The sequence below is a fragment of the Cryptomeria japonica genome, chromosome 4 (genome assembly GCF_030272615.1).
Source record: "Cryptomeria japonica chromosome 4, Sugi_1.0, whole genome shotgun sequence".
Taxonomy (NCBI): Eukaryota; Viridiplantae; Streptophyta; class Pinopsida; order Cupressales; family Cupressaceae; genus Cryptomeria; species Cryptomeria japonica.
This window is the reverse complement of record NC_081408.1, coordinates 657,023,590-657,051,456: the sequence shown is the minus strand read 5'-3', so window position 1 is coordinate 657,051,456 and position 27,867 is coordinate 657,023,590. Positions and strand designations below refer to the sequence as shown.

Genomic DNA, 27,867 nt, shown 5'->3' with positions numbered 1-27,867 from the left:
TGACGTATTCACACATCGCCCCATTGCAAATGGGGTTCCCTGCTTTTTGCTTTCGTTTGTTTTCTAGGTCTTTTAGGGTTTTGTCTGTTAGCCTTTGCAGGATGAGTGTCGCCAAGGGATCAATAGGATGGTAGGCTTTGCTTGAGCCAGGGGAGTCAACAGGTGCTCCAAATTAGGGTTTCTTTCCTTAGGGCCTAGTTTTGCTCTCGTTGTTAATTGTGTCTTGCTTTGTGAGTGGGTATCATTCTTGAGGGTCCGAGCTAGGTCGAGTTAGTGAGTGATGAAGTCTGAAATGTCATCCTGATCTTCAAATGCCCTGAAATTTGGCTAAGTCTGGAATGTCCTGATCCTGAAATTTGGCTAAGTCTGGAATGTCCTGACCTTGAAATTTGACTAAGTTTGGAAAACTGAAGAATCCTCCAAAAACTAGATTTTGCAATATAACTCCTGGAGGTTCGAAACCACTCTCAAACATCCTATTCCATAAAATGATCCTGACGGAGAGTCCAAAATGTCAAATTTCGCTCTTGACCCTTCCAAAGGGTCCAAAGCGAATTTCGCTCTTGACCCTTCCAAAGGGTCCAACGCGAAATTCTCCATAAGACATTCTACTTTGACCAAAACCTAGAACTAACACATTCCTAGGCTTGAATGAAGGAAAAAGCACTTGTTTGAATGAAGAAATGCAAAAAAATGAAGTCAGGATCATGGCCTAAGGTGAATTTCGCTCCCGACCCTTCCAAAGGGTCCAGAGCGAAATTCTTATTTCCTCTATATTCCTCCTTAGCTTGACCAAGTTTGTAGACTTTTGAGGCATAATTGAGAAGGTTTGATGCAACTTTGCCTTGGAGAGGAGATTTTAGACCTTGGGATGATGGATTCTAGCCTGGGAGAGGAATTTCGCTCCTGAACCTTCCAAAGGGTCCAGAGCGAAATTCTTCATAAGCCTCATTTACTCCCTTGTTTTGGATACCAACCTTGTTCCATGGGCGAATTTGGGAAGGACATAACATGTCTCTGCCTTTTGAGGTGATGGAACATAGAAATGTGAAGGATTTTGGCCAAGATTAGGAATTTCTCTCCTGACCCTTCCAAAGGGTCCAAAGCAAAATTCTCTATAATCCTCATTTGCTACCTTGAATGGGCTTAAAACCTGGTTCCTCAAGTGGAAAACAATCTATATTTGCCTCCAGGAGAAGACTGAAGTTTGAAAAATGAGCAATTAAAGCCTAAATCAAGATTTTCGCTCCTGACCCTTCCAAAGGGTCTAGAGCAAAAATCAACCTAAGACTCATTTCTGGCCTTATTTGACCAAATTTTGATTTGCAAGGCATTTTGAAGGGAAGAGTAGACATGTTTGGACGTTGGAATGTTTGAAAGCTTTGAAAAAATGAAGGATTCTAGCCAAGAAGGTGAATTTTGCTCCTGACCCTTCCAAAGGGTCCAGAGCGAAATTCTTCGCAAGCCTATTCTTTTGACCTTGTTTTGGCTTAAGACCTTATCCCTTGGGTGAAGGATGATGTTTAGTTACCTCTTGAGGTGATTTTGAGTTGGAAAAAGGAAGAATCAAGCCCAAATCATGATTTTCGCTCTTGACCCTTCCAAAGGGTCCAGAGCGAAAATCCTCCTAGACCTCATTTCCATCCCTATTTGACCAAATTGTGATGTCCAAAGCATGTTGAAAGAGGAAATGGACATGATCTTGCCTTTGAGAGTGTTTGGAAGTTGTGAAAATGAAGGATTTTAGCTAGGAAAGGAAATTTCGCTCCTGACCCTTCCAAAGGGTCTAGAGTGAAATTCCTTATAAGCCTACTTTTTAACCTTTCTTGGACATGAAACCTTGTTCCTAGGGCAATGAAGGATGAGATTCTACCTTGCAAAGAAGTTTTCAAGTTGAAAGAATGATGATTTTGGGTCAAGAAGGAGATTTTTGCTCCTGACCCTTCCAAAGGGTCCAGAGCGAATTTTCTCAAAACCTCTCTTTGCTATCAATTTTTTGCTAGATCAAGTGTGGGCTAAGGTAAATTCAAGGAGAAGTTTCCCCTGAGAGTGACTTTAAGTTGCTAGAAACCATGAAAGATGAAGGAATTGAGCCTAAAAATGATTTTCGCTCCTGACCCTTCCAAAGGGTCCAGAGCGAATATTCTTAAAATCATCTTTTCTTCCAAATTTTGAGCAAAGCCAAGGTTGGACAAGGGTGTGAGAAGGCATTTGGATTGCCTTAGAGTGAATTTTGGTCGCCAAGAATGCAAATTTTGAAGCCAAACGAGAATTTTGCTCCTGACCCTTCCAAAGGGTCCAGAGCGAAATTCTTAAGATCACCCTTTTTCCTTGCAAATCAAGTCAAGATTTTGGTTTTTATGACCTGGAGAGGAGTGAGGCAAAGGTGTTCTAAGTCTTGGAGGTGATTTGAAGTTGAAAGGATGGTGAAATAGCCCTAAAACAAGATTTTCGCTCCTGACCCTTCCAAAGGGTCTAGAGCGAAAATCCTAAAATCTACCTATTCCTTTCAAATTTATGCTAAGCTATGCCTAGACGAAGGTAAAAGATGCCCTTGTGATTGCCCTTAAGTCGATGGTTGTCTCCAGAAGTGATGATTTTAGGCCATAAGAGGAAATTCGCTCCTGACCCTTCCAAAGGGTCTAGAGCGAAAATCCTAAAATCTCCTATTTTGCCTTGCAAAAACAAATCAAACTTGGATTGGGTGAAAGAAGAGAACTATTTCCTAGCCTTGTGAGGTGGATTGAAGTTGGAATGATGAAAAATGAGCTACAAGCAAAGAAATTCGCTCCCGACCCTTCGAAAGGGTCCAGAGCGAAAAACACTAAAGATACCATTTCCTTCAAGATTTGAGTAAAACTAGGCTTGGATTAGAGTGAAAGAAGCTATTTAGAATGCCTTGGAGAGATTTGGACCTTCAAAAAATGTGAATTTTGAGCTCAAGAGAGAATTTCGCTCCTGACCCTTCCAAAGGGTCTAGAGCGAAATTCTGATGGAGCCTGTCCTTGGAAAGAATCTTAAGCAAACTTCATTTTGATATCTTCTTGTTGATGATTTAAGGTAGGAAATACTATGTTGAAATGAATTTATTATGTGTCCTTAATCGTCTCTTGTGGTTTGTCTTGCAGATGAAAGAAGACCAGGCCAGATCAAGGACGACCTCCACAAGACCAGACCAAGACAAGGACAACCTTCTCCAACCTGGCATCAACAAGGACGACTTTCTCCAGCCTAGCATCAACAAGGACGACCTCTTCTAGTCCAACATTTGAAGGAAAGACAAGGTGGCATCCTAGTCATCACTCCTCCAGTCAGGTTGGTCCACCTTAGCGTGTCCAGATTCAATGTACCTGACTCATGGGAGATGGCACAAACTTCGATGTACCTACCCCAGTTCTCCATTGGTCGAATATTCAAGAGAAGACATGTATCCAAATAATGCAATTATTTCATTGGCTAGAATTGAGTTTGTTGTAACAAACCCTAATTAGGGTTTTCATTGTAAATTCTCGGCCATTGATCTCAAATTGATCTGAGCCATTGAATTGTATTGAGGGCGCTATATAAGCCCTGGCTCCTCATTTGTAAAGGCTAATAGTTAGTCAATAGTTGATAGTAGGTGAATAGTTAGCTAATAGTGAATAGTCAGTTGATAGAATAGCAAGAGAAGGCAAAGATTGTTGCCAAGATGTTGTTGTAAAAGGCTTGTAAAACTTCATTGAAGAAATGGTGAAATCTATGGGTCGATTCAACAATTTCCATGGTCTTTATACTTCTCAGTTTTGATTTCATGTTATTAGATGAGTGGAAGAAATGTGTTTGATTGATGGTGAAATTTGTATATCCATACTACTAGCAGTTTGTTGATTGCAGACTTGCCTTGTGTAGTCAACTGGAATCATTCAGCTTAAGCTTAACTTCAATTGTCGCTTCTTCACTGATATGCATCAACCGGATGCTGTCTATGCCTGTAGCGATGATCTAAACATCATAAAGCTTTCCTCCGAAGATCACACTAACCTTGTGGAGATGGTCCTGGGATGTCAAAACAAGACTTAGTTAGAATTTCACCAAAGGTTATTCATTGCTCCTACATTCTTAGTGTTAGAATTAGATCCTTTCCTCACCCTCATCCTTTTTCTTTTTTTTTCAAAATCTAGGCTAGTGAAATCCTGTGATTCCAGCAAATCAGACGTTTAGGTCGTTAAGTGTAAGTCCCCTTGTGATTCTAGCAAAATCACATCATACCACAAAGAGCTTATCCACGAGTAGAGATCCTACATAACAGGAACCTTGAAGCTTCTCCGATTGATCCTTCTGCGATATCTTCAGCATTCGGGAGCTTTATTCAAGAGAGGATAAGGTACCTTTAGGTATTTTATTTTGTGTTTGGTCGTGTACAAAATACACATCAACACTTCCCTACGTACCTCTCACCACAGTATATAAACTAGTCACCATTTACTTACCCGATTGGAAGGAGTGCGACTTGTTTGCAAATCGCTTTACCACCCGATACTATGAGCGGTGTATATATATATATATATATATATATATATATATATCGGAAGCATGAAATAGTACGACCGATGTTACAAAATTTAACACTCCCTCTTAACTAGGGAGGACACATTTCATGTTAGAGAAAACATCACAATTCATCCATTGATTGTGAAGAGATGAGATATCACACCATAGTGATATTCAGAGATATGGTTCAACAATGAATATCAAGTCTCATGATACTCACCATAACTCATAGTTATCAAGTAAGGTATGTGCACTTGGCATCAAGTCACATGATGCCTACCATACTGATAATGATTTCATGGCATGTCCACGAATATTATGTTCATAATATTCACCATGAAGATATCTATCATAATTATGGTTTATTTAATGATATCAACCAACAGATATCTACCATAATGTCTTAGAGATATATATACTATCATGACATGTCCACAGATATCAAGTCACATGATATCCATCAAGATAGTTAAATTGATAATTGTAAAATCGTCACCTTACAATATCAATTTGAAACAAGTGTTCATTATTGAAAAGTCATCACCCTTCAATAATGTTCACAGAAGGCCCATGCAGTCATGGAGTCACACACATGACAAATAAAAGAGTTTACACACTAAACATCTTTAAATATATTAGTATATCAGAATAAATGAGACTATCTCTCAAAATTAAATAACATTTTCAACCATACCAAGTTTATCTCTAAAGTGTTCAATCTTGATCTTGGAGAGAGGCTTGGTAAGAATGTCTGCAATCTGATCACCTGTATCAATATAATTCAGTCGGATCACATTTCTTTCCACCATATCTCGAACATAGTGATAAGGAATCTCAATGTGTTTGGACCTATCATGAAATACTAGATTCATTGAAAGCTTGATGCAACTCTGATTGTCACAGTAGATGACAGTAGGATTTAAGGGCTGACCAAACAATCCTACAAGCAGTTTCCGAAGCCATACTGCTTCTCTTGCTCCCATGGAGGCTGCAATGTATTCAGCTTCTGTAGAACTCTGAGCAACTGAAGACTGTTTTCTACATATCCATGAGATCATTCTTGATCCTAAACTAAAGCAACATCCTGATGTGCTTTTCCTGTCAACTATGCTTCCAGCCCAATCAGAATCAGTTAATCCATGTAGGTCAAGGTCTTCATGTTTATACTTCAGATCAAAACCAATAGTTCCTCGAAGATATCTCAGAATATGTTTTGCAACAACAAGATGTATTTCCGTAGGTTCACACATGAACTGACTTAGTGCATTAACAACATAACATATATCAGGTCTTGTGTTTACCAAATACATCAAAGATCCAATAATCTGTCTGTAGAGGGTAGGATCTGCAAATTCTGATTTTGCAGCTACTTCCTTTAGTTTGTGCAGATTTGTCTCCATAGGTGTGGTCATGGATCTACAATCCATCATTCCAAATCTCTTGAGTATATCAATGGTGTATTTTCCTTGATTAAGGATTATACCATCTACCTGCTGCCAAACTTCCAATCCAAGGAAGTAGTGAAGAATTCCTAAATCTTTCATATCAAACTCAGAGGCTAATTCTTTCTTATATTGAGAAATACAATTATCCTCTCCTGTGATTAGTAGATCATCAACATAAAGAATAAGAATTAATAATTTACCATTGATTACCTTGTAGTAGAGATTTGGATCTGCTTCATTCTTGGAAAACTCTAATTCCAAGAGATAGTGATCAATTCTTTCATACCATGCTCTGGGGGCCTGTTTCATTCCATATAGAGCTTTCTTTAATCTGCAAACATGTGATTCAGCCTTATGAATCACAAAACCTTAAGGTTGCTCCAAATAAACTTCTTCAATCTTCCCATTCAGAAAAGCAGTCTTAACATCCATTTGATGGACCTTCCATACTTTAGATGTTGCAATAGACAAAACTGCTCGAACAGAAGTGTATCTGGCAATAGGAGCAAATGTCTCTTCATAGTCAATACCTTCTTTCTATGAGAAACCTGTAGCAACAAACCTTGCTTTGTGCTTCTCAATGCTGCCATCTGCTGCATGTTTGATTTTGAAGAGCCATTTAGAAGATACCACAAATTTGCCTTTAGGCCTAGGCACAATATCCCAGACATCATTTTTCAGAATTGACTGATACTCTTCTGACATAGCATCTTTCCAAACTTGATGCTTGAGCGCATCTCCAACACAGGAAGGTTCTGCATCAATTATCTCACTCATCAAGGCAATATAACTGGAAAATAGGTTAGGTCTCTTACTTTCTCTGAAGGTCCCTTGTGGAGCAGCATAATTTTCAGCTTCTTGAAGCATCTTTTTAGCCCAAAGTGATCTCTTCCTAGTTTCGGGATAATTTTCTTCTAAAGGTGAGCCTTGAGCTTCATGCTCAACATCTTCAGGGGTCTCCCTCTAAATCTCAGGGGTGGAATCCTCATCCAAGCTTGTAGGAGGATCTTGGTGTTCTAATTCATTAGATCTTTTGGACCTCCTGAATGCTATGTCTTCCTCAAAGATGACATCTCTGCTTAGTTCAATTTGTCTTTGACCAGGTATGTATATTCTGTAGGCTTTAGAGGTTTCACTGTACCCAAGAAATACTCCTTTCTTTCCAGAAGGTTCTAACTTTGACCTCTTTTCTTTGGGGACATGAATATAGACTAGACGCCCAAAGATCCGGAAATGACTTATGTCAGGTTTGTTGCCAGTAAAGGCTTCTTTAGGGGTTTTATTGTCAAGAAGAGAATGAGGACATCTATTTTGAATGTACACAATTGTCCTAGACGCTTCAGCCCAAAATGAGGTTTCTATATTTTGGTCAAACAACATAGCCCTAGCAGCTTCTACTATAGTCCTATTATTTCTTTCAGCTACCCCCTTTTGTTGTGGGTTATAAGGTACAGTTAACTCCCTCCTAATCCCAACATTTATACAATAATCTTTAAACATATTAGAAGTGTATTCCCCCCCATTGTCTATTCTTAAGGTTATGATTTTCTTACCTGTCGTATTTTCTGCAAGAGCTTTGAATTCCTTAAATTTAGAAAGGATTTCTTCAGACTCTTTGTACCTCAGAAAATATATCCAGGTCTTCCTAGAATAATCATCGACAAATATTACATAATATAAAATTCCCCCTATTGAGGGTACAGACATGGGTCCACATAAATCAGAATGAACTAATTCTAATACATATTTGGATTTACTGTTGCTAGAATTAAAAGACCCTTTAGTATTCTTTCCCAAGGCACACCCTTTGCAAGCTCCTTCAGATTTTTGACTTAGCTTGGGTAAGCCGATCACCATCTTCTCTATCTTAGGTAGGGCATGGAAATGAAGGTGCCCTAATCTTCTGTGCCAAAGTTCATTCGAATCTGGAGTCTCATGAATCAAGGCTAGAGGTGGAGTGGTGCAAAGTCTGTAGAGGCTCCCTTGTCTTACTCCAATGGTGTGGGCTTTCTTGATGGTGGAGTTCTTTGGCCAAGCAAGTACCTTTCCTTCCATAAAGGTTAATTTGTAACCCTTATCTTCAAGTGCAGAAACTGAGACAAGGTTTCTCTTTATACCAGGTACAAATAGAACTCCAGTCAGTTGTAGGGATATGCCTGACTTTAGGTTGATATTGCAGGGTCCTATTCCCATAACTGGATAATTTGAGTCATCACCAATTGTCACTTCTTCATTTGAACTTTCCACAAGTGTATCTAGGTGCTCACGAAATCCTGTGATGTGTCCAGATGCTCCGCTGTCAATCACCCATGTGTTGAAACTGGAGGTGACTTGACTAGAGAAGGCTGAGTAGAAGACTAGCTTCTCGGAATTACTCCCTTTCTTAATTTTTGCCATTGAAGCTTGTTGTTTGATCCTGTCTGGACACTTCATTGCATAGTGCCCATATTGGTCACATCTGAAACATTGTACTTCAGAAATGTCTCTCTTCTTCATTGAAGACCTCTTCCCATTTGAGTTGTTGTCCCTCTTTCTCTTAAAGTTCTTCTTCTTTCCTTTCTTGTGGGAATTAGAGTTTAGAACTCGAATGTCTTCATTACCATTGTTTTGTTTTATTCCTCTTGTGACAAGCCGAGATTCCTCTTGAATGCAATCAGTTTTCAATCTATCAAACTTGGGAAATTTAGAACGAGCACTGATTCCTTGAATGAACGATTCCCATGAGGTAGGAAGTCCATTTAGGGCCATCATAGCAAGTTCTTTGTTGTCTACTACTTGTCCAATAGTGGATAGTTGATCCCTAAGCTCAATGATCCTCAAGAAATAGGATGTAACTGTTTCTCCTTTATTCATCTGTATATGGTGTAGTTGATTCTTTAGGGTGAGAGCCCTGCTAGTGTTGTTGATTTCATAAATGTCAGCTAGTGCTTTGAACATCTGAAAGGCCGTCTCATATCTAGAAATAACTGGTACAATGTGGTCTCTTACTGAATCCACAATTATCTTAAGGGCCTTTCACTATCCTTGCTCCATTGAATTTTCTCTGTATCATCAGAGGGTTCAGGAATTTCACTTTTGACATGGGAGTCAATTTTATTTTCTTTCAAAACAAGCATGATCCTGAACTTCCAAGATACAAAATTTGATGCTTCATCTAATCTATCTTCAAACCTAACTCCGGTTGCCATTAGATTTATGGGAATGTGATCTTAGTAAGAGCCTGGTGAAAGTTTATGAGATCGTTACAGAATTTTAATACGATCTTCCTTAACTTGGCTCTGATACCATGTTAAGTTCTTTCAAAATTTTGTGATCAAAATAGAAGAGATAGAGATATGATCTGAAAGTTGTATTTTATCTGCTATAGCGTGTTTTGAAGATGCACAACACTTTATTAATTTCGGTGTGTCCATCCTCCTCAATGTAAGCATGCTATATCAGTGGATGAGGGGGTATGTAGTGAAGAGATATGTCTTCCCACGTGGGAAGACACATCTCTTCCCTACGTACCTCTCACCACAATATATAAACTAGTCACCATTTACTTACTCGATCGGAAGGAGTGCGACTTGTTTGAGAATCACTCTTTATATATATATATATATATATATATATCAGAAGCATGAAATAGTATGACCGACGTTACAAAATTTAACACAAACCACTAGCCTCTTACTGATTGTAAGTGCACCTTGCGTGTTCAACTAGCATAGAATGAGCTTAATCTCGAGTCGTTACGCGTTTGTTGTTCATGCATTATCTTGAATGGTGATCAATGTCTGATGGTATACGATTTGAACAAATTCGAAGCATCCCTTAGAAGATCACACTAAGCTAGTGCTGAGTTATTCAGTTTGATGGTGAGACCTATCCCAGTAGGACTCCACCTAGTCATTCATTCATCTTCTTGCATTCTAGGCCTTAGAGTAGACTTTCTGAGCCTATCAGACGCTCCAGCAGATCAGACGCTCAAGATTCACGTTCCAGCAGATCAGACGCTCAGGTGTTCAAATGTAAGTCCCCTTGTGATTCTAGCATAATCACATTAGACCAAACTGAGCTTATCCACACGTAGAGAACCTACACATTTGAACCTTGGAGTTGCCTTGATTGATCCTTAGGCGAAATCTTCAGCATTCGGGGAAACTCTGTTCAAGAGAGGATAAGATACCTTGGTATTTTATTCTGTGTTCGCATGTGCATGAAAAACACATCAATAGTAGTGTATGCTGAAAATCTCAAGGGGGACTTACGTTTACAAATGTCTTTCAAGCTTCTGGACTTGGATAGATTTATCAATTTCAGGCTCTCTCTTTTTTTTGGATTTTTCGGGATTTAGACTTTCAAAAAGGGCAAAAGGGGATAGGGTTTAAGAAAGCTGATCTAAACCTACGAATTCTGGAGACGGTATTAACTGGGTGTTCTCGGGAAACCTAAGAAATCGTCGGAGTATGGAAATTTGTTTCTTCTTGTCACCATCTAATTTTGATTGGGAGCTTGTTTTTAATCTTTCAGAAGATAAAATCCTTCAAGAAGTCTGAGAACTTTCCTTTCTTGGTGCCTTTAGATTCTTTCAAGTGCCTTGAATTTGGGGAAGAATCCCTTTGCAAAGTATTATTCATACATAGCCAAATTTTGGCCATCTTTATGCTTGGACGAACCTTGCTTGTGGTCCTGTCTTCAACTTTGAATTTGGCCTGAAACTCCATTTGTGTTTTTTGCGATGATCCCGCCTTCAGCTGCCAATTTATGTTGCGCGGGAGGAGGGTAAATAGCTCTGGATAACTCCTCGCGAGTATAAATTGATATGATCTAAAGTTCATCTTTTCAGACATTCATCGCGTTCAACCATCATCTCAAACCTACAAAACCAAAAGAAATAAATTAGAATCCTCATTTTGAGCGTAAACTTTGAAGGTTTGATGGCAAAGTGTGCTCTGATTCTTCACTTCCTCAACACTTTTAGCTTTCAACAAGCTGCAAACACTTAGAAATTTAAGAAACCCTTGAAAACAACATCCGATTTGAAGGTTCGGGAGTGAAATTTGTCTTTGATTGTTCTGAAAATGAACAACTCAGTCCCAAAATTCGTGAAATGAATGTCAAAATCAGATTCGAATCCTGGAAAATGTGTGAAAATCAGACCAAGTTTCTGAAAACTCTATAAATCTGCCTTGAATACCCCTGTCACCTTCAAAATCTAGACAAGAAATGAGTAGAAAGGATGCTGCTTCGTTAGGAAATCTTGTCTCAGAAATTTTCGAATCTGCTCTTGAAATGTCTTTGAAAAGCCTCGAGTCACTCTCTAAGACCCTTGAAATCTTTCTCTCCAAAAGTATTTTTCTCTCCTAGTTCGAACCTTTGAGATGAATGAAATGAATGACCAATTCATTATAAGTATAAACTCTAAAGTAATTTCGAATTCTGCATTTAGAAACACAGTTCATCCATCCTAGATCGAACTTATCTTGTTTCTATTTTCATCCCATACATCGAACTTAGAAATTTGATAAATGATCTTGTTTCCTTGTCAATTTCAGTTCATTGAGAAAGTTTCTATTTTTTATTTTCAGTTGAGTTTAGCCCTTAGGAATGTTCTGATTTTGGATCGAGTTTGAGTTTAGTTCCTTGAGAAAGTTTCTACTTTCAGTTTGAGTTCATGAATCGAACTCTATCTTTCTTTCTCCTTCCAAATTCGAAACTTTCTAAAAACTTTCTTCTTTCCTTTAACAGATTTTCTTGACAGCAAGGTGGATTTTGTCAATCTTTTCCATATAATGGCGGACTTGGTTAGATTTGCTTCAACCTTTATCAAAGACAGGGCGGACTTTCTTTGACTTGCTTTATCCTCCATCAAAGGTAGGGCGGACTTTCTCACTTCCTTCTTCATGATAGGGCGGACTTTTTGAAGGTCATAACCCACCTCACCTCCAAATTAATTATTTCACCTTCAAATTTTATCATTCTAACCCCTATCTTAGTCTTGTTTGATCAATTTATCAACTTTCCATCTCATCTTGCCATGGTGGAGGGGTGTCTTGAGGTCTAACCAGCAGGGCAGACCTTGTTTGATGTATGATCCTTTGGAGGGTGGACTTTTTGAGAGTTGGGAACCATCAAATGTTGATGTAGGGCGGACTTTTTTGAGAGTTAGGCACCATCTTCTATTCACCACCTTGGGCGGACTTCATCCATCTTTATGGCTGATTGCTTCAGGGCGGAATTTGTCATCTTTGAACCTTTCATCTGCAGCAGGGCGGACTTTTGGAAGGTCATAACCACGCTTCCCTTCCATGAGGGCAGACTTTGTGAATCTCTTGACATAACATTCACCACCACACATGATTAGCCAGACTTAGAGAAATACTCGAAAAACGTCAAAATTTGATAATTTCTTCAATTTTAGCCAGATTAACATGATATTTGAAACCCATACTAAGGTAACCCATTCGAAGCGCCATGATCCCTAAAATGTAGGAACTTAGCTTTTTGGGTCAAAACTTGAAAATTTTCGATTGCGATCAATGCAGGCTAGTGGTACCAGTGCAAACCCTAGGTCCCTACTCCGAAAAAGTAAAAAGCAGGCATCCCTAAAAAATAGGGAAAACTTTCTAAAAATAGCCATCCCAGGGATCGAGCTAAAAAATAGGAAAAAAGCAAAAAAGAAGACTTTCCAAAAACAGAAAGTTGTCCAAATTCGTTCAAATCAATTGCGTTCTTCGTCCTTTGGTGTTTCTGGGCACTTTGACGGTGTCTAGACTCTGTTATCACTTGGTTTGCAAAAACTGACTTTCAATCCTTAGGATTCAAACCGTTCAAAACTTGACAAAACTGAGCAAAACTGAAGCGGAAGGCCACAGACACTAGCAAAAACCGTAGAAAGAAGGAAAAAGGGAGGGTCCCCATTTGCAATGGGGCGATGTGTGAAAAAGGTCACAACAGGAGTGAGATTGCTGTTGAACATTAAAACATCTGTTTTGTATAAGCATTTATATTGAACTAATATGTGGGTTTTGATGTGTCATACTAGGTGGCAATTCATGTTTTACAATGAACTTATGCTGCTAGACATAAGCTCTGATCACTATAATTAGAACACAAAATCTAGCATTTCTGTGTATTATCATTCTGTGCACTTCAATCATTTGGCAATTCATGATTGATAAAAAATAGTGCATTGTGTTTGTGGTTCCTATTGTACATTGCCTTGGTAAGAACGTGAAGTGGTTTTATGTAATGGACCAAAGAGCAGATATTTATTTAACAAACATAAATTCTTCTTGTAATACTTTGGAACTAGTGGTGAATGATCAGAAGACATACCATTGTAACTGAACTTGTTAGGATGTGCAAACTCATAACAAGTTATTTGGTGAAATTGAAGGACCAGCTGCCAAGAAGAAAATGTATTACAATATACCATGCTATGCATTTATGTGAGACAACTACACAAAATTAAATAAGGCCAGTAGCGTTTGATATGCCACTGCACTAGGTAAACCTTCCATTTATACTCAAATCAGTAGACAACTAAATTCATTTAAATATAGATTGGAGCTGAAGAGTGAACGTGTGAATTGGGAAAGGATGCAAACTAAGTGGATGCAAGGGATGAGCCTAAATGTTGAAAAATGCCAATGGTTGTATGCCTAGAAAGATTTTCATTTAACTAAAGGGAATATGATGGGAAATGTATTCATCAAACTTTGGACAGGATTTTATATTTAGACTTTATAGTTTTACTTTTTGGATAATCTCTATCCACACAACAGTCCTTGGATGGAGCAGATTGGTGTTGCTTCTCACAAGAATTACAAAATTCAGTAAAATGTTTCTCTGTCTGGTATCAATGTTAATTGCCCACAAACAAGGATCCTGCCTGATCAAACCCTAGGATAAAGATGTTGGGATGGAAGTAAAAGATGATTGTAACAAAGAAAAATAGTCCTTGTAAAGATTAGGCAGATCATTTGATATCGAAGATAATAAAAAGGGATTTAAAACAAAGTAATTTCAGTGTGCAGATTACTGGAGTTCCAAGAGAAGAGGTAACTTAATCCCTACCTGGATCAATCTGCAAATAAATAAACATCTATGGATGTGCAGAAACCCAAAAAAATGGAGGTTTTGAATCCTATATCTTCTGTAAATAGTAATAGTCATACACAGAAGCAAGAAAGAATAATGAGATAATTAACTTGTGAAGTTTGTGAAACTGGTTTATTTCATTGCTAAAAGAAGTAAGAATGGGTGTGGCAAAGTGATTGTTTGTATTTCAGTGTAATGAGAAAATGACTTAAGGAGATAATCTATTAGGAGTTTCTATTTATGTTTATATATGGTTTTATTTTTTATTTGAAAATCTCATGATTGTGTCCAGAACACATTGAAAACTATTGATAAATTGGAAAGAAAATATCCTCACACTCGTAAATGTGCTTTATATTTTTCAGGGTGATACTCTAGATTACCTTGGAATACCAGGATTGCATATTGCTGGAGCGCAAGGAGTTTTAGTCATTGCAGTTTGTCAATTTCTTCTCATGGTCTGTATTACACTTGGTGCTTTGACAGTTAAATTCATGTAGCAGTCTTGCAATGAACAAGCTATTATACAATTAAACTATGCTCTTGTACTCAAATGAATAAATGAATATTTGGTCATATATGCTAGCAGTAAACATATTGAGATTTCTTTATGTTGACTAGAGGAAGGATATGATTTTTCAACTGGATGTTAATGAACATTGCTCTAATGGCAATTAATCACTAAGTTTTTACATTGTATGGACTGGGATCACTTATGTCTAGTAACCGTGTTTATACATGGTATAGGTTAGAACTATTCCACGTATTTGCCCTAAAGCATAGGCAAAGAAGACACTAACCAAATTGAATACTCCATTTAGGGGGTGAAAATGCTATACAAGCATGGTTTAAGGTGGTGGTAATGTAATCTACTTAGCAAGTAAGAAACTTCTGTTTACACAGGTGTTGAGGATTCAAGATAGAAGATAATACAGACTTGTGCCTCTCTTTTTTGGTGGAGATTTTTCCCGAAAGGGCTTGTCCTTGTAAACATCATGTAATTTGTTTATTTCTCTTGTTCCATATTTCTTTGAGTTGCTGATTTATTTTCTTGAAAGCTTCATTTGGTTATGCACTGGTTAAAATCAGATTTTCATTTTATATTTAATCACCTTCATTTCTAACATGAAGCAGTTGAGGATCATATTGCTTTGTTGATGACAAAAGCTGCCTTCAGATTTGTGTTGATGGATGGACAGATTTCTAGAGTGCAGGAGTTGTTCATGTAACTAGAAGCTATCATTAGTGGGGGATGTTGCCTCTCTTTTTTGGCTCGACTGTCTCCTTATTTGCCCATCCAAGTTGAATTTTAGGGGAGGAGTGGGGGGGGGGGGGGGGGTGTTAGAATATGGAAAATCCATCTTGTTTGGTCCCACTGAATGACCTATTCTTGTTTTACATCTTTGCATTATATTCATCTTTTCTGGGTCCTATCTACTTTGTGTATAGAGAGGCTACATGTAATAATGAACCTACTTATATCAGAAAGGCCTACATGTGTATGGTATCTTTCATAATTATCTTGGTGTTGATGCTTTAATTGGGTCAGCCTATTCTTATGTCATGTGTATGAATGGCATTTAAATAGAGGCAATCTGACCATTTCATCAAATTGATTCCAATTCCATTTAAGATTTTGTGAAGTTGTTTTCTTCCCTTCAATATTTTTTTATATCTCTAAATGTTGGTGCTCGTTCCATTTGCTTGTGAAGTTTATATTTCTGTTTGGTATGGATCTGTTTGTGTAATTTGCCATCAACATTCCAACAAGAATGAAAATAATGACTCAATATGCAGTTGGTTCAGTCCACATTTAACATGCCAATGAAGTGAGACTTTAATTAATGCTGTTAGAAAATATCCAAACACATAACTGATAACTGTATGCCATTGTTCAATCTTGCAGGCAATTGAAGTATTACATTCTTGGGAGGAAACGGTCAAACATACTGACCATAACTACTTGTAGTTTTTTCAGATTCAAAACAAGTTGCAAATGAAGCAACACTAATTAAGTCAACCTCTTGGAACAGTCTACCCTGAATGTTAAGCACATGACAGATAGTGCCAATCTCATATCTGATTGTTTGAAGTTTTGAACCATCCACCATTCAAAGCATAGCTCATTGTCATTGATTTCTGTGGGCATGAAACTGATACATGGTCAAATATGTATAAAATAGATCCAGACTTTTGTTAAACACATGAGATGATGATATCTTCTAAGATAGTTTCTGATTTGTATTTACAAAACATTCTATCTTGGGAAATTTTTTGTGGTGTTAAATGGAAGTGTCAAAAATTGATATTAGAAGCAGACTCCAGCGAGGTTGTAGGACAGTTTGGAGTAGAGAAAACATCACCAGTTTTCAATAAGTACTGGCTAGCAAATTAGAGCCTGTTAGTGTCTACTCGGTGCAAAAAGCAGAATATAACCAATACTTGATACATGCCAAGTGGCATTTTTTGAGTTTACTTTAATTGAAAAGGAAATTAAACCAGTTCACCTACCTATCATTTTGATGTATGAGTATATACATAAATAGTAAATACAAATGCTTGGCTCCTTAGTTTAGTTTTCTGGTTGGCACATTCCATTTTTAAAATGCTCGTTGTGCATGGAAAATGTACTTATTTTGATGCAACTTGCGAGTGTTAGTTTTTCTTATTTCCTTTTCTAAATTTCCAATGTGCAAAAATATTAGTTCCGTTTCATTACAGTTTAGTTTCAAACATCCTGATTAGTGTCTTCCATTTCTGTATGATCTCATCTTGTACAGCACCTGACAAATGGATTTCAGTTTTTGGTTGAGTTGTCAAGATCGTGCACTCTCTTTTTTCTGTGCATGAATATTGGTTTCTTCTCATAGCAACAAACGTTCTTAAGTTTGTTGTCAACTAGAATTTCCTTGCATTTGGATCTGTTTACCATTTCTTGGAAACCTTTGTGGATGTTGAAATGCTTAATGGGCATTTCATGCATCTAAATACATTTTCTAACTAATGGGAAACAAACCGTACTGGCAAGAGAAGAATACACAAGTAATGAAAACATAAGTTCTGAGCAGAAGATTAGACAGGAAGAAATGTTTTTCTTTTTGCAGGAGTGGGTTAGAGTTTCCTATTTGCACTAGCAGGATGTGTTCCAAAATATTGATCTTTGATTTGCACAAGTTTGAGTATGTCACTATTTTCACATGCACGCATGCACATACACAGAGAGAAACATGTACATAAACATACAGTGAATGGCAAAAACATGGATTCTTTGTGATGTAGGGAAACTAGCAAGTAAAATCAAAATTTCAAAATGTAGACACTTGGTATGACAACTGGGGAATGTCAAATCTGTAAGTATTTTTTAAATATTTACTCATAGATTGCATAGGGATTGCAGATTTAAAATGAATAGCACACATGCAGTTAAACGCATACGATCGTGATATTCTAACTTGTCTTAGTTTGGTTTTTCATCTGAAATGCTAGCATTGGCTTTATACAGTCTTAAAAGGATTCATTGTACTTTAGTTTGATCAATGTCTGCAAAATTATGTTTATGAGTTATGCCTCCCTGCTATTTTAATGATCATTTGCACGTATTTATTGGGCTTTCGAAATTTTGCTATTATCAAAGTAGTAAGCTGTACCATAGCACCAAATTTGCTCTGGGTCGAGAGAGAGAGAGACAGAGACAGAGACAGAGAGAGATTTCTAATTTTAATATTATTCTCTGGAAATTATAACCTATTTTGTTACATTTAAACTGACAGTGTAGAATCTGTACACAGGTTGGCCCTGAGTATGCAAGGTACTGTGGAATTGAAGCTTTAGAACCACTGGGCATCTATTTACCAGGAGATGAAAATTATCCAGGGGGAATATTGTTTGACCCCTTAGGTCTATCAAACGATCCTATTGCCTTTGAGGAATTGAAGGTGAAAGAAATAAAGAATGGACGTCTAGCCATGGTGGCTTGGCTAGGTTTCTATGCACAAGCCGCCCTCACAGGAAAAGGGCCTATAGAAAATTTACGGGATCACATAAATGATCCCGTTCATAATAATGTGGCAACTTGTATGAGCAGCATTTTGTCAAAGGTGCATTAGTTATCGGTATTTTACATTCTGTATAAAAAATTTGAAGCTAATAATATTTTGTGTTAGAAGGCTTCTCCCTTTAGTGTTGGATTTTCCAGTAAGCAGCATTTTTCAAAGGTGCGGTACTTAATATTTTATGTTCTATATAAAAGTTTAAGTTGAAAGTTGAAGCTAATGATATTGTGTTAAAAGGAGTGTTCCTTTTTTTAAGGATTGGATCTTCTAATAAGCAGCATTTGTCAGACGTCTATTACTTATTGATAGTTTATGTTCTATATAAAAGTTTTTGAGTTGAAAGTTGAAGTTAATAATATTTTGTGTTAAAAGACATGGTTTGTCCTTGACCTGCTATACTCATGCAAATTTGCACCATTTGTATACAACGTTAACCAGTCACTGCCAGTTTTTTCTAAGGTTTTGTACACTAGAATTTCTCAATCTTTACAGAGTTCCTTTTGGTGTTTAACATTTATTCTTGTGATTGCAGTGACAACGAACTTTACCAGTTACATAGAGGAAGAAACATATAAATTTGGGTTGTGACATCTTTGATTTGAGTGTTATAGGGTCCTATTTTCACATTCCAAGCTTCATTTCGCATATCTAAACTTTGTAAAATCAACCAAATTTTTGAGGTTAGCTCTAAAATCATCATAGCTTTCATCCCTGAAAAATCTGGGTGGACCGTGTGCAACTTCAACACAGTTTCTGGGTTTTTTCTCGAAATTTCGGGAGACTGTTATGATTGTATTTAATTGCTTAAATCCAAAAAAATTGGTTGATTTTGTCGAATTTTGATTCCTTTAAAATAAAAATACTTCACAAATTCAACATCACAACTTTCAAGAAAAAATTTAAAATTAAGTGGTTAATTGTAATATGTCCTCATTACGCCGAAGGCGTCTCCTACTATGAGATGGACGAGCTCATATACAGAATCTGACGGTTCACATTCACTTAAAGTTATGCAAGACGATTCAAACGTCTGCAACCGTTGATCTCATTTTCCTTCTGTTTTAAATTTCAGCCTGGCCATTTCGCACTGTAATGATTTAATAAGTACGAACATTTTAAATTGCAATGGACTGAATGACACCGTGTCCAATGATTCGAGCTTTTCGTACCTACTTGTATGCAAGTGGTAAGAGCATTGACATGACAAGCGTTGATTAGGGGTAGTGTTTAAGATGAAAATATTAATTTGTGAATCTTTTATATTCGCCTTGGCAATTTCCATTCAATCCATATTATACATATCATTGCCACGATGCCGAATAACTCCATGATAACATTCTTTTATATTTTCAAACTTTGAAAACAGATTTCTTATTTATTTTAAGTGATATATATATATATATATATATATATATTTATTCTTAATTTTATATTTAATTTTGTTGAATTTTTTATATTTAATTTATTATTATGTTAAATAAATAATAATTTTGTTTGAATTTTTTATATTTAATATATATAGTAAATATAATATGTAAGCAATAAATTGTATTAGTTTTAAATTTTATTAATTATTATATTATAATATATACATAATTGATTTTGAATATATATTATATGAAAAGTTAATTAATATTATTATCTGTCTTACTAAAAATTTAATTATTTGAACAAATTTTTATTTTGAATCTTTAGTTTAATTTATATAATATTTTTAAAATTTTAATTTTAATTATTTGAATTTATTGATATAATTTTTACTGTTTGTTTAATTTATTAAAAAAATTTAGATTTAAGTATAAAATTAATTTTAATTATTAATGAAATTACAAATAACAAGTAAAAATAACTAGAATTATGTTAATTTATAATTTGTTTAATGAAATTTTTATTTATTGTAAAATAATTATATAAGACTAGCTTAAGTATTTTAAATATATCTATTTATTTAATTTTAATAATAATATAATTTAACTTTTTTATTTAATTATTTATTAACTTAACAAATTTAAAATTTATTATCATCTCTCCCTTGCTCCCTCCCTATCCCCCTATTTTTCTATCTCTACATATTCCTCCCTTTCTCTTCCCATATACCTTTATCTATCTCTTTCTCAAATCCAACATATCTCTATATTTCTTTCTTTCTCCATTCCTCTCTTTATCTCCCTCAAATCTCTCTATCACTCCCCCTATCTGTCCCTCTCTCCATCTCTATTTATCTACCTCTAAACTTTTGTCTCTTTGTCTCTCTCTACCCCCACTACCTCTCTTAATATCTTATTGGATCTCCTTATCTCGCACATTTTCCCCTATCTCTTCCTCTCCTTCTCCCTCCATATCTTTCACTCTTCCTCTTTATCTCTATATTTCTATCTCACTATCTTTATCTCTCATGATACCTCTCTTTATCTCTCTCCATTTCTTCCCCACTTCCTATCTCTCCCTATCTTCATCTCACCCCTATCTTCATCTTTTCCCATCTATCTCTAAACATGTCTCTCCCTCTCTATCCATTCATCTCTCTCCCTCTCCCTCTCCCTCTTCCTATACCTCTATATCTATATCTCTTTGCCCCTCTATGTCTATTTCTCCATAATTATTCTTCTATCTATCCCTCTATTTTTATATCATTATATATACATCTCTATCTACCCCTATATCTCTCCTTTTGTCTACTTCCTTCAAAGGTTCTATGGACCTTCTATATTTTTGAAATCAACGGTAGAGACCGTTTAAAAAAGGATGCAAGACGATGGAAGATATCTCGACCGTTCATCGTTTTTTGTCGCAAAATAAGTTGTAGCCAAAATAAATTCGTGAGAAAGGGTGCAATACGTAATAAAAATCTTTGAAGGGGATCCTCCTCTGTCATAACAACTTTACTTCTCTAAAACAAACACAATATTATTGTCATCGTGTCTTCCACTGATAAGATGTTTGAGGGGATGGAAATTGGATGTCTTATTACCTGTCGCTGGCCCCTCAGTCGCCATCACCTGTCGCTGTCTCACCTCAAGTATGGCTACCCCTCTGCCAGTTTGTTTCTTCAAACTTTACAATGTACACATTTAGCTTGTCTAGCAAGTCACCTGTAGGGGTCAATTTGGAGAGAGAGCCCTTTCATTCACCCCTTCAGTAGAAAGGAAATAATGAATATATTCAGAAATGACAGTAGCTAATTTTTTTTTAATTGAATTGTTGAAATACGCCTCTCATGGAGCTGGACAAGATAGCTATTAAATGTATTTATTTATTCAATTTTACTAAGTCATAGCTTAGGCAATCTCTTAATAGATTTTGTGATATAGATAATAGTACGTGTATGTTTAACATTTTTTCATGGTCTATTAATTAAAAATAATAATGATAAAATATTTATATTTATGTATTGATTTTTTAGATTTTGAATAAATTTTTACATATAAATGTTATAATTATAACTTATTGTTTTTCCTATTTAATTATTGAATAATTTTCTTTTCAAGTGTTAGTTATATTTTATTTAGACATGTAGGTAAATTTATTAAATAATAAGCAACATATAATATTTTATATAATATAATTGAAATAGATAAATATATAATAAAATTGATAAGAGGTTTAAAGTATTTAATTTTAAATGCGATTAAGAAGATATTCTTTTAACTTGTTATTTGATCTAATATTAAATTCTATTATTTATATTGAAATTTTATATTTTTGTTAGATTGAAAATACTACATTTTATTTTGGTTTAGTCTCATAGTTGCAATTATGATTTTCACACCTACAACCTTAATTTTATTAGATATTATTTGAACTTCTCCATGATCTTGAATTTGTATCTCAAAATTTTATATGTTCACCTCTAACACCTAAGGATGATAGTTGTTAGAAGAACATAATCATTTATAACCATCAACATATACATTATTAACATTTAAACTATTTATCATTTCAATGTCATAATGTAAAATAATAATAAGCATCGTATGATTATTCTAGGTATTAGTTTTATATGTGGTAAAAAATATGTTATTTCAACTTGTCATGCAATTTAATATTAAATTTTATTTTTTATCATGAATTTTTTAAGCTTTGTGAGAATTCTACATTTTGTTTGGGTTTAGTCTCATAGTTGTAGTTATGATTATCAAACTTGCAACAATATTTTATTAGATATTATTTTGAATTTTCTCCATGATCTTGAACTTTGCATCTCAAACTTTTATAATCTTGTTAACCTCTAATATATATAAAAATGATACTTGTTAAAAGTCATAACGTATTAGAATATAATAAGCATCATATAATTATTTTAGATAAAACAATTGAGATACACAATTATATAATGAAAATGATAAAAAAGATGAAGTTTTTCATGTGATCTAATATTAAATTTTGTTATTTATCTTGTAATTTTGAATCTTTTCACACTTGCAACCTTAATTTTGTTAGATATTATTTTGAACTTGCTTCATGATCTCGAACTTTGTATCTTGAACCTTTATAATCTTGTTCACCTCTAATATCTAAGAATGATAGTTCTTGGCAGCACTTAATCATTTATCTCACCATCAGCATATGCATTATTAACATTTAAACTATTTATCTTAATTATTAGATAAATAATAGAAAATAAATCAATTATGCATCTAATGAAATTTAACAGGTTCAATTGATACAAAATTTTATTTCCTTCGATGCATTCTACTATTTTATTATTGCTCATTTGCAAATTTTTATAGTTTATAAATTTCACCTATGTCAAATAAATAAATAAATACATTTTAATCTTATTATCTTTATGTGATTCATTTATGAGTCACTATCTTCTAGACCTCCAATTTTTTTAAAATGAAGATCAATGTCTACAAAATTATGTGAGTAATGTCTCTATGACTTGATTTTCATTTTCACTTGAATGCTACAATTTTTAGATAATTTATTTCTTTAATATATAAATTTCATGTATACATTCCTCATTCAAGATGTTGAAAACAATACAATATATTCATTTAACTATTATTCTCTTTATGTAGTTCATTTTAAAGTAATTATCTTTCAAAACTTACCAACCATGTATTATCTAGTATTAAAAAATAAATTATTCTCATATTTTATCACGGTGTATGAAGTGTTTGAAATAATTGCCTTCTATAGAATTGCCTCCAATCTAATAATCTATTGGACATTGATCATATTTTCATGTCAATGATTTGATATTGGAGATAAATGATTGATCTCCATTTGACAATTATTTTACTTGTGAAAATTATTATCACTTATGATTTGCAATATGGCAATTTGTTGAACATTATTGCCATTCATCTCTTCAATGGGTTTGTGTGATTGTAAGTAATAATACATTTCTCCTCCATCATATCCATGGTAGGAAGATAGTTGCTCCTTATGAGGAGTCATACAATATGAGAAACATGAGTTCACTAAATAAATACCTCTATCCTTTCTCTCCTCTTTCTATTTATCTCTCCACCCCCCTCGTCCTTTGCTTCTACATCTCCATCTCTATTTTTATCTTTATATTCCTCTCTATCTTTCTCCCCTATCTATATTCTTACCTCTCCCTATATCTCTCTCCATAGTGCTCCATCTTTATATACTTCTCTAATTATCCTCTATCATCTCTCTACTTTCGTCTCTTAACTCTATCTTCTTACCCCTCCATCTCTCTCTTTCTCCCTATTTATATCATATATTGCACAAATGTATAAAAAATATAGACCAATTTTTTTTTCTAATTGACCACATCTATTCGGCATACCCATTGCACACCAAGGTGCAATTGCTAGTTTTAAAAATACTAGTTTTATCAATTTTAAAGTTAAGTGGTATCCCATTGGCCCTAATTTTAAAATTTCAATTTATTTTCATTCTTATTTTGGAAATTGTGTCATTTCTTCTTTCAACAAAGTTTAAGTGATATAATCATCATTTGCGCATTATTCAATTTTGCAAACTTTGTTCCCCAAATTCAAAACTCAAATTCAAATTAAAATTTTTCCCTCTAATGCATCAGTTTTACCACTATTAGTCCTACCTATCCTATCCCTGTTAGACGAAGCATTAGAATTAAGGCATCCCAAGGTTTAATTTTCGGAGAGATGGAGCCTAATTTGGGTGACTTCTTCAATGAGAATAATGCTAATTCTTCTCATCCTAATAACATCCCTGTCTACCCAATTGATGATTCCAATGATGAAGAAGAAGCTTTGACTAGAGTTTCCATAGATCAACTTTCAAAATTGGACAATCAATTTGACAATTTTCAACAATGGACGTCCCAAGAATATCCTAGTAGTGAAGTTATTCCTTTAATTGAAGGTCTAAAACGCATGATTCAAAGTGATAAGAATGGAATTGATATATTGTGTGGTATTGCTCACATTGTTGAATCTAATGTCATGCTTATAAAGAGTTGTGCTAAGAACTTAGGTTATTCACAAACTCCTACACATGTCAATCATTCTATTCCTTTGACCACTTCAATGATTAGCATTCCTACTTTCACTTCAAACATCATGACTACGTCAAATCAAAATGTTATACCTACAACCATTAGTCATGGGGGCAATCCCTCTTCTTCATTTAATCCTTCATCTTTATCTATGCCTTCAATGAGCATTCCTATTGTCTCTCAACCAATCAATGTGATACAAGGGGGCAATTCATCCAATCATTCTATCCCTCCTTTTAGTGTCCCATTTCCTACCCAATCATCCCCTATGCCTACTTACCATAGTGTTCCACCACCTTCTCAATCAAACATGTCTAGCATAAATTCTTCAACCGAAGCAACCATTAATAGCCTTGCCCAAACTATGTCATCATTGCAACAACAAATTGATTCTATGAGTCAATCCAAGTTTAGTGTGCCCACATTTAACGTTGCGAGCCCTCTTTCTGTAGTACCCCTACCCTAATCTACTTCTACCCTTGGTTTAATCTTGATTAGTTAATCGTAATATTATGTTATAGTCAGATGTTGATTTTACGCATAGCTATTGATGTGGTTCTCACACTAGTTTTATGCTAGTTGTTTAGTGTTCTTATTTCATGGTATTCATCGAGCTAACACATTCATTAAGTTATTATATATGTATGCATGTATGATCGTTGGTTGCAGGAGATTTCAGGTACGAAGTCGCATGAGTGCGAGGTTCGTCGTCACCTGGTTTTGCAGGTTTGAGCATACCTTTTTAATCCTTAGAGTTGGATTAGGTGGTCGTAAGACCCTAGTTGACCTTCGTCGTGCTCAAGTGAGCATCGCCAATCGTCGTCGGTAATCCCTTCGTGCTTGGGTTTGCGAGTCGTCTGTTTGGTTGACCTTCTCGGTTTGTGTGCTTGGTGTGCTTGGTTAAATTGGTTATTTAGTCCTTAGTAATTATCTTGATTAAATATGCGTTTGTGCATTAAAGATTAATGGATTAGATTAATCAGGTATTCGTTATGCGATTTTTGTTGTTAATGAATTGCCTATGTTAAATTGGAAGTAAATCCGATTAAATGTCTGTTTTCGAATATTTAATGCATTTTGTTTATGCTGTTGAAAGAGAAAGTCTGATATTTTATCGCAATAGATTAATTGTATTCTGTTGGATTATTAAATTAGAAAGATTAAATTTGTTTAAATGAGAAATCGAATTTTGAATTGAAAAGGCAAGTTAATTTGTTGTGTTTGTGAGAAAGGAATTAAATTTTGTGAATTATTTTTAAATAAGAAATTTTATTCCAAAAATGGGATTTTTGGGTCAACTCTTCCATATAACCCAAATTTGGGGAAAAATGGAAGGGGAGACAAATTTGGAGAAGATTTTGGTTGGGAATGAAAATTGGAGGATTTGGGAGCTGGAGATTGGGGCTCTCCTTCAGCCATTCCAGGATTGCGTATTAAGGTAGGATTCTGAATTTGTTATTGAAAAATCATTCGATTGTCCATTTGAGTTTGGCTGGAGATTTTAAATTGAGATGTGTTTTCATCATTGCTATTTGGGGGTTTGAATCCCTTTGTTATTGGGAAGGAGGAAAATCACCCAAGAACTTGAACCGAACCAGTCCCTTTTAAACCGAATTTTTATTGAATCGAAATTGCTTATCAAATTGGGTGATGGGCGTTTGTTTTAGTTTTCGGACTGGGTGTTTTAAAGGAAATATATTTATATTGAAAAAAAAAAAAAATCGGGCTGTGCGTTTTGTTTTACTCCACCTGGGCGTTTTAATCAATTTGTTTTTATTAAATTTCATACTGGGAATGTAACCGGACTGTGTGTTTTTAATTAGCAAAATTTTATAAAATGCCGAACTGTGTGTTCAAAGAAAGTTTCAAATGCTGGTTATCGAACCTGGGCGTGGCGTATTTGTTTATTGTTCGGACTGTGTTTTGGGGATGGGAGGCGGGGAGCGGAGCTCCACCCGCTCCCTCTCCCCTCTCCCACTCTTTCCCCTCTCTCTCGCACGTCCCCCTCCGCACGTTCCCCCCCCCCCCCCCCTTGCTAGTGTTAACGGCTATGCCGCGGCACACTGCGGTGGCCGCAGGGCGCCGCGGACCTGCGGGCACCGCAGTGGCGCCGCCCGCATGGGCATCCCCTGCGGCTGGTGTGGGACGGCGGCTAGGGTTAGGGCACGGCCCGCCCAGCTCGCCTCCCTCATTTTTAAAACGCGTTTTGGTTAAAACAAAATTCATAAAATGTTTTCTTTTTAGGTATTCTTTTCACTCAAATAAAAAGAATGCATATGATATGAGTATAGTTTATAATGAAAGATGTTTTTTTTTAAATGTATTTTTTTTTAACTCAAAAAAAATATATATATATAATGTTTTTTTAATACTATGTAATGTAGATTTTGATGTATGGTTTAATATCAAATTGTGTATAATGTATTGATCGTGGAATAATGAATATACTCCTTACTTAGCAATTCATTTTGGATTCTGCTATACGTGCATAGGAAAGTAAAATTCGGATTGGGAAATGATTACCTTCATTTGGTTTCCCTTTTTATTTTTATATTCCCGTGATTCGTATTATGCATCTGGGATTGAAAATATGAAACTGAAGAGGTCGGTTTTAGACCGGTATGTTAATGACGTTTTGTTGGAGATTAAATGTATCCTTGTTTAAATTGCTTAATGGTTGTCAAATTTTATTAATATAAATTGGTTTAGAAACTCATTACGGCTTTATATGCCTGTTCGATGCTTGAACCTTAGGAGTTAGAAAACCAAGAACAACTTATCCCTTGATGAGATAGATAACTGTAAGCTGATTTAGATCTTGTAGAAAACTTGATCGCCTTGTAATGTTTAAATCAATTTGAGGAATATTGTCTTTTCTGATTATTGTCTTGCGAGTTTAATTACTGTATTCGCTTTAATTATGAAATGGCATGTTTTGCTTTGTTTAAAAGGACCCTGTCATATGGATGATTTGGTGTTCCTGTTTCAGTCCTCGATTCCGAGTTGACGATTGTATTGTGATGTTGTCATAGTTGGTTGTATTCCTTGTGTGTGTGAGTCGAATGATGATTGTGGTTGACCGTTGTTGGTCGGGTCTCTAGATTAGAGTACCGTCAGTAAGTGATTACCTTTGAGTCGTGTTTGACCAGATGATTGTTCTCCTTCTTGAACTCCGTTCGTCTTACCATGTGTATTCCGTGGTTTGAGTTCGTCTGAGTTAGTCTAGTGTCGTATGGGAAAGTGGCTTTCGATTGGGGGCCGCGCCCAAAGTGGCTGCTGGATAACCCGTCGA

General features: G+C 35.5%; 1 protein-coding gene across 3 annotated transcripts in view; it reads left to right on the top strand.

The window, feature by feature from the left end:
* LOC131053584 (chlorophyll a-b binding protein 7, chloroplastic) overlaps positions 1–18,410 on the top strand; it is a 61,996-nt gene extending 43,586 nt beyond the window's left edge. For all 3 annotated transcript variants that reach the window (XM_057988211.2, XM_057988212.2, XM_057988210.2), the window contains exons 5-6: positions 14,429–14,521; positions 17,852–18,410. In XM_057988211.2, coding sequence (XP_057844194.2) covers positions 14,429–14,521; positions 17,852–18,169 — 411 coding nt within the window. In that variant the 3' untranslated portion in view covers positions 18,170–18,410. The remainder of the gene's footprint in view (positions 1–14,428; positions 14,522–17,851) is intronic.
* Positions 18,411–27,867: the final 9,457 nt, after the last annotated feature.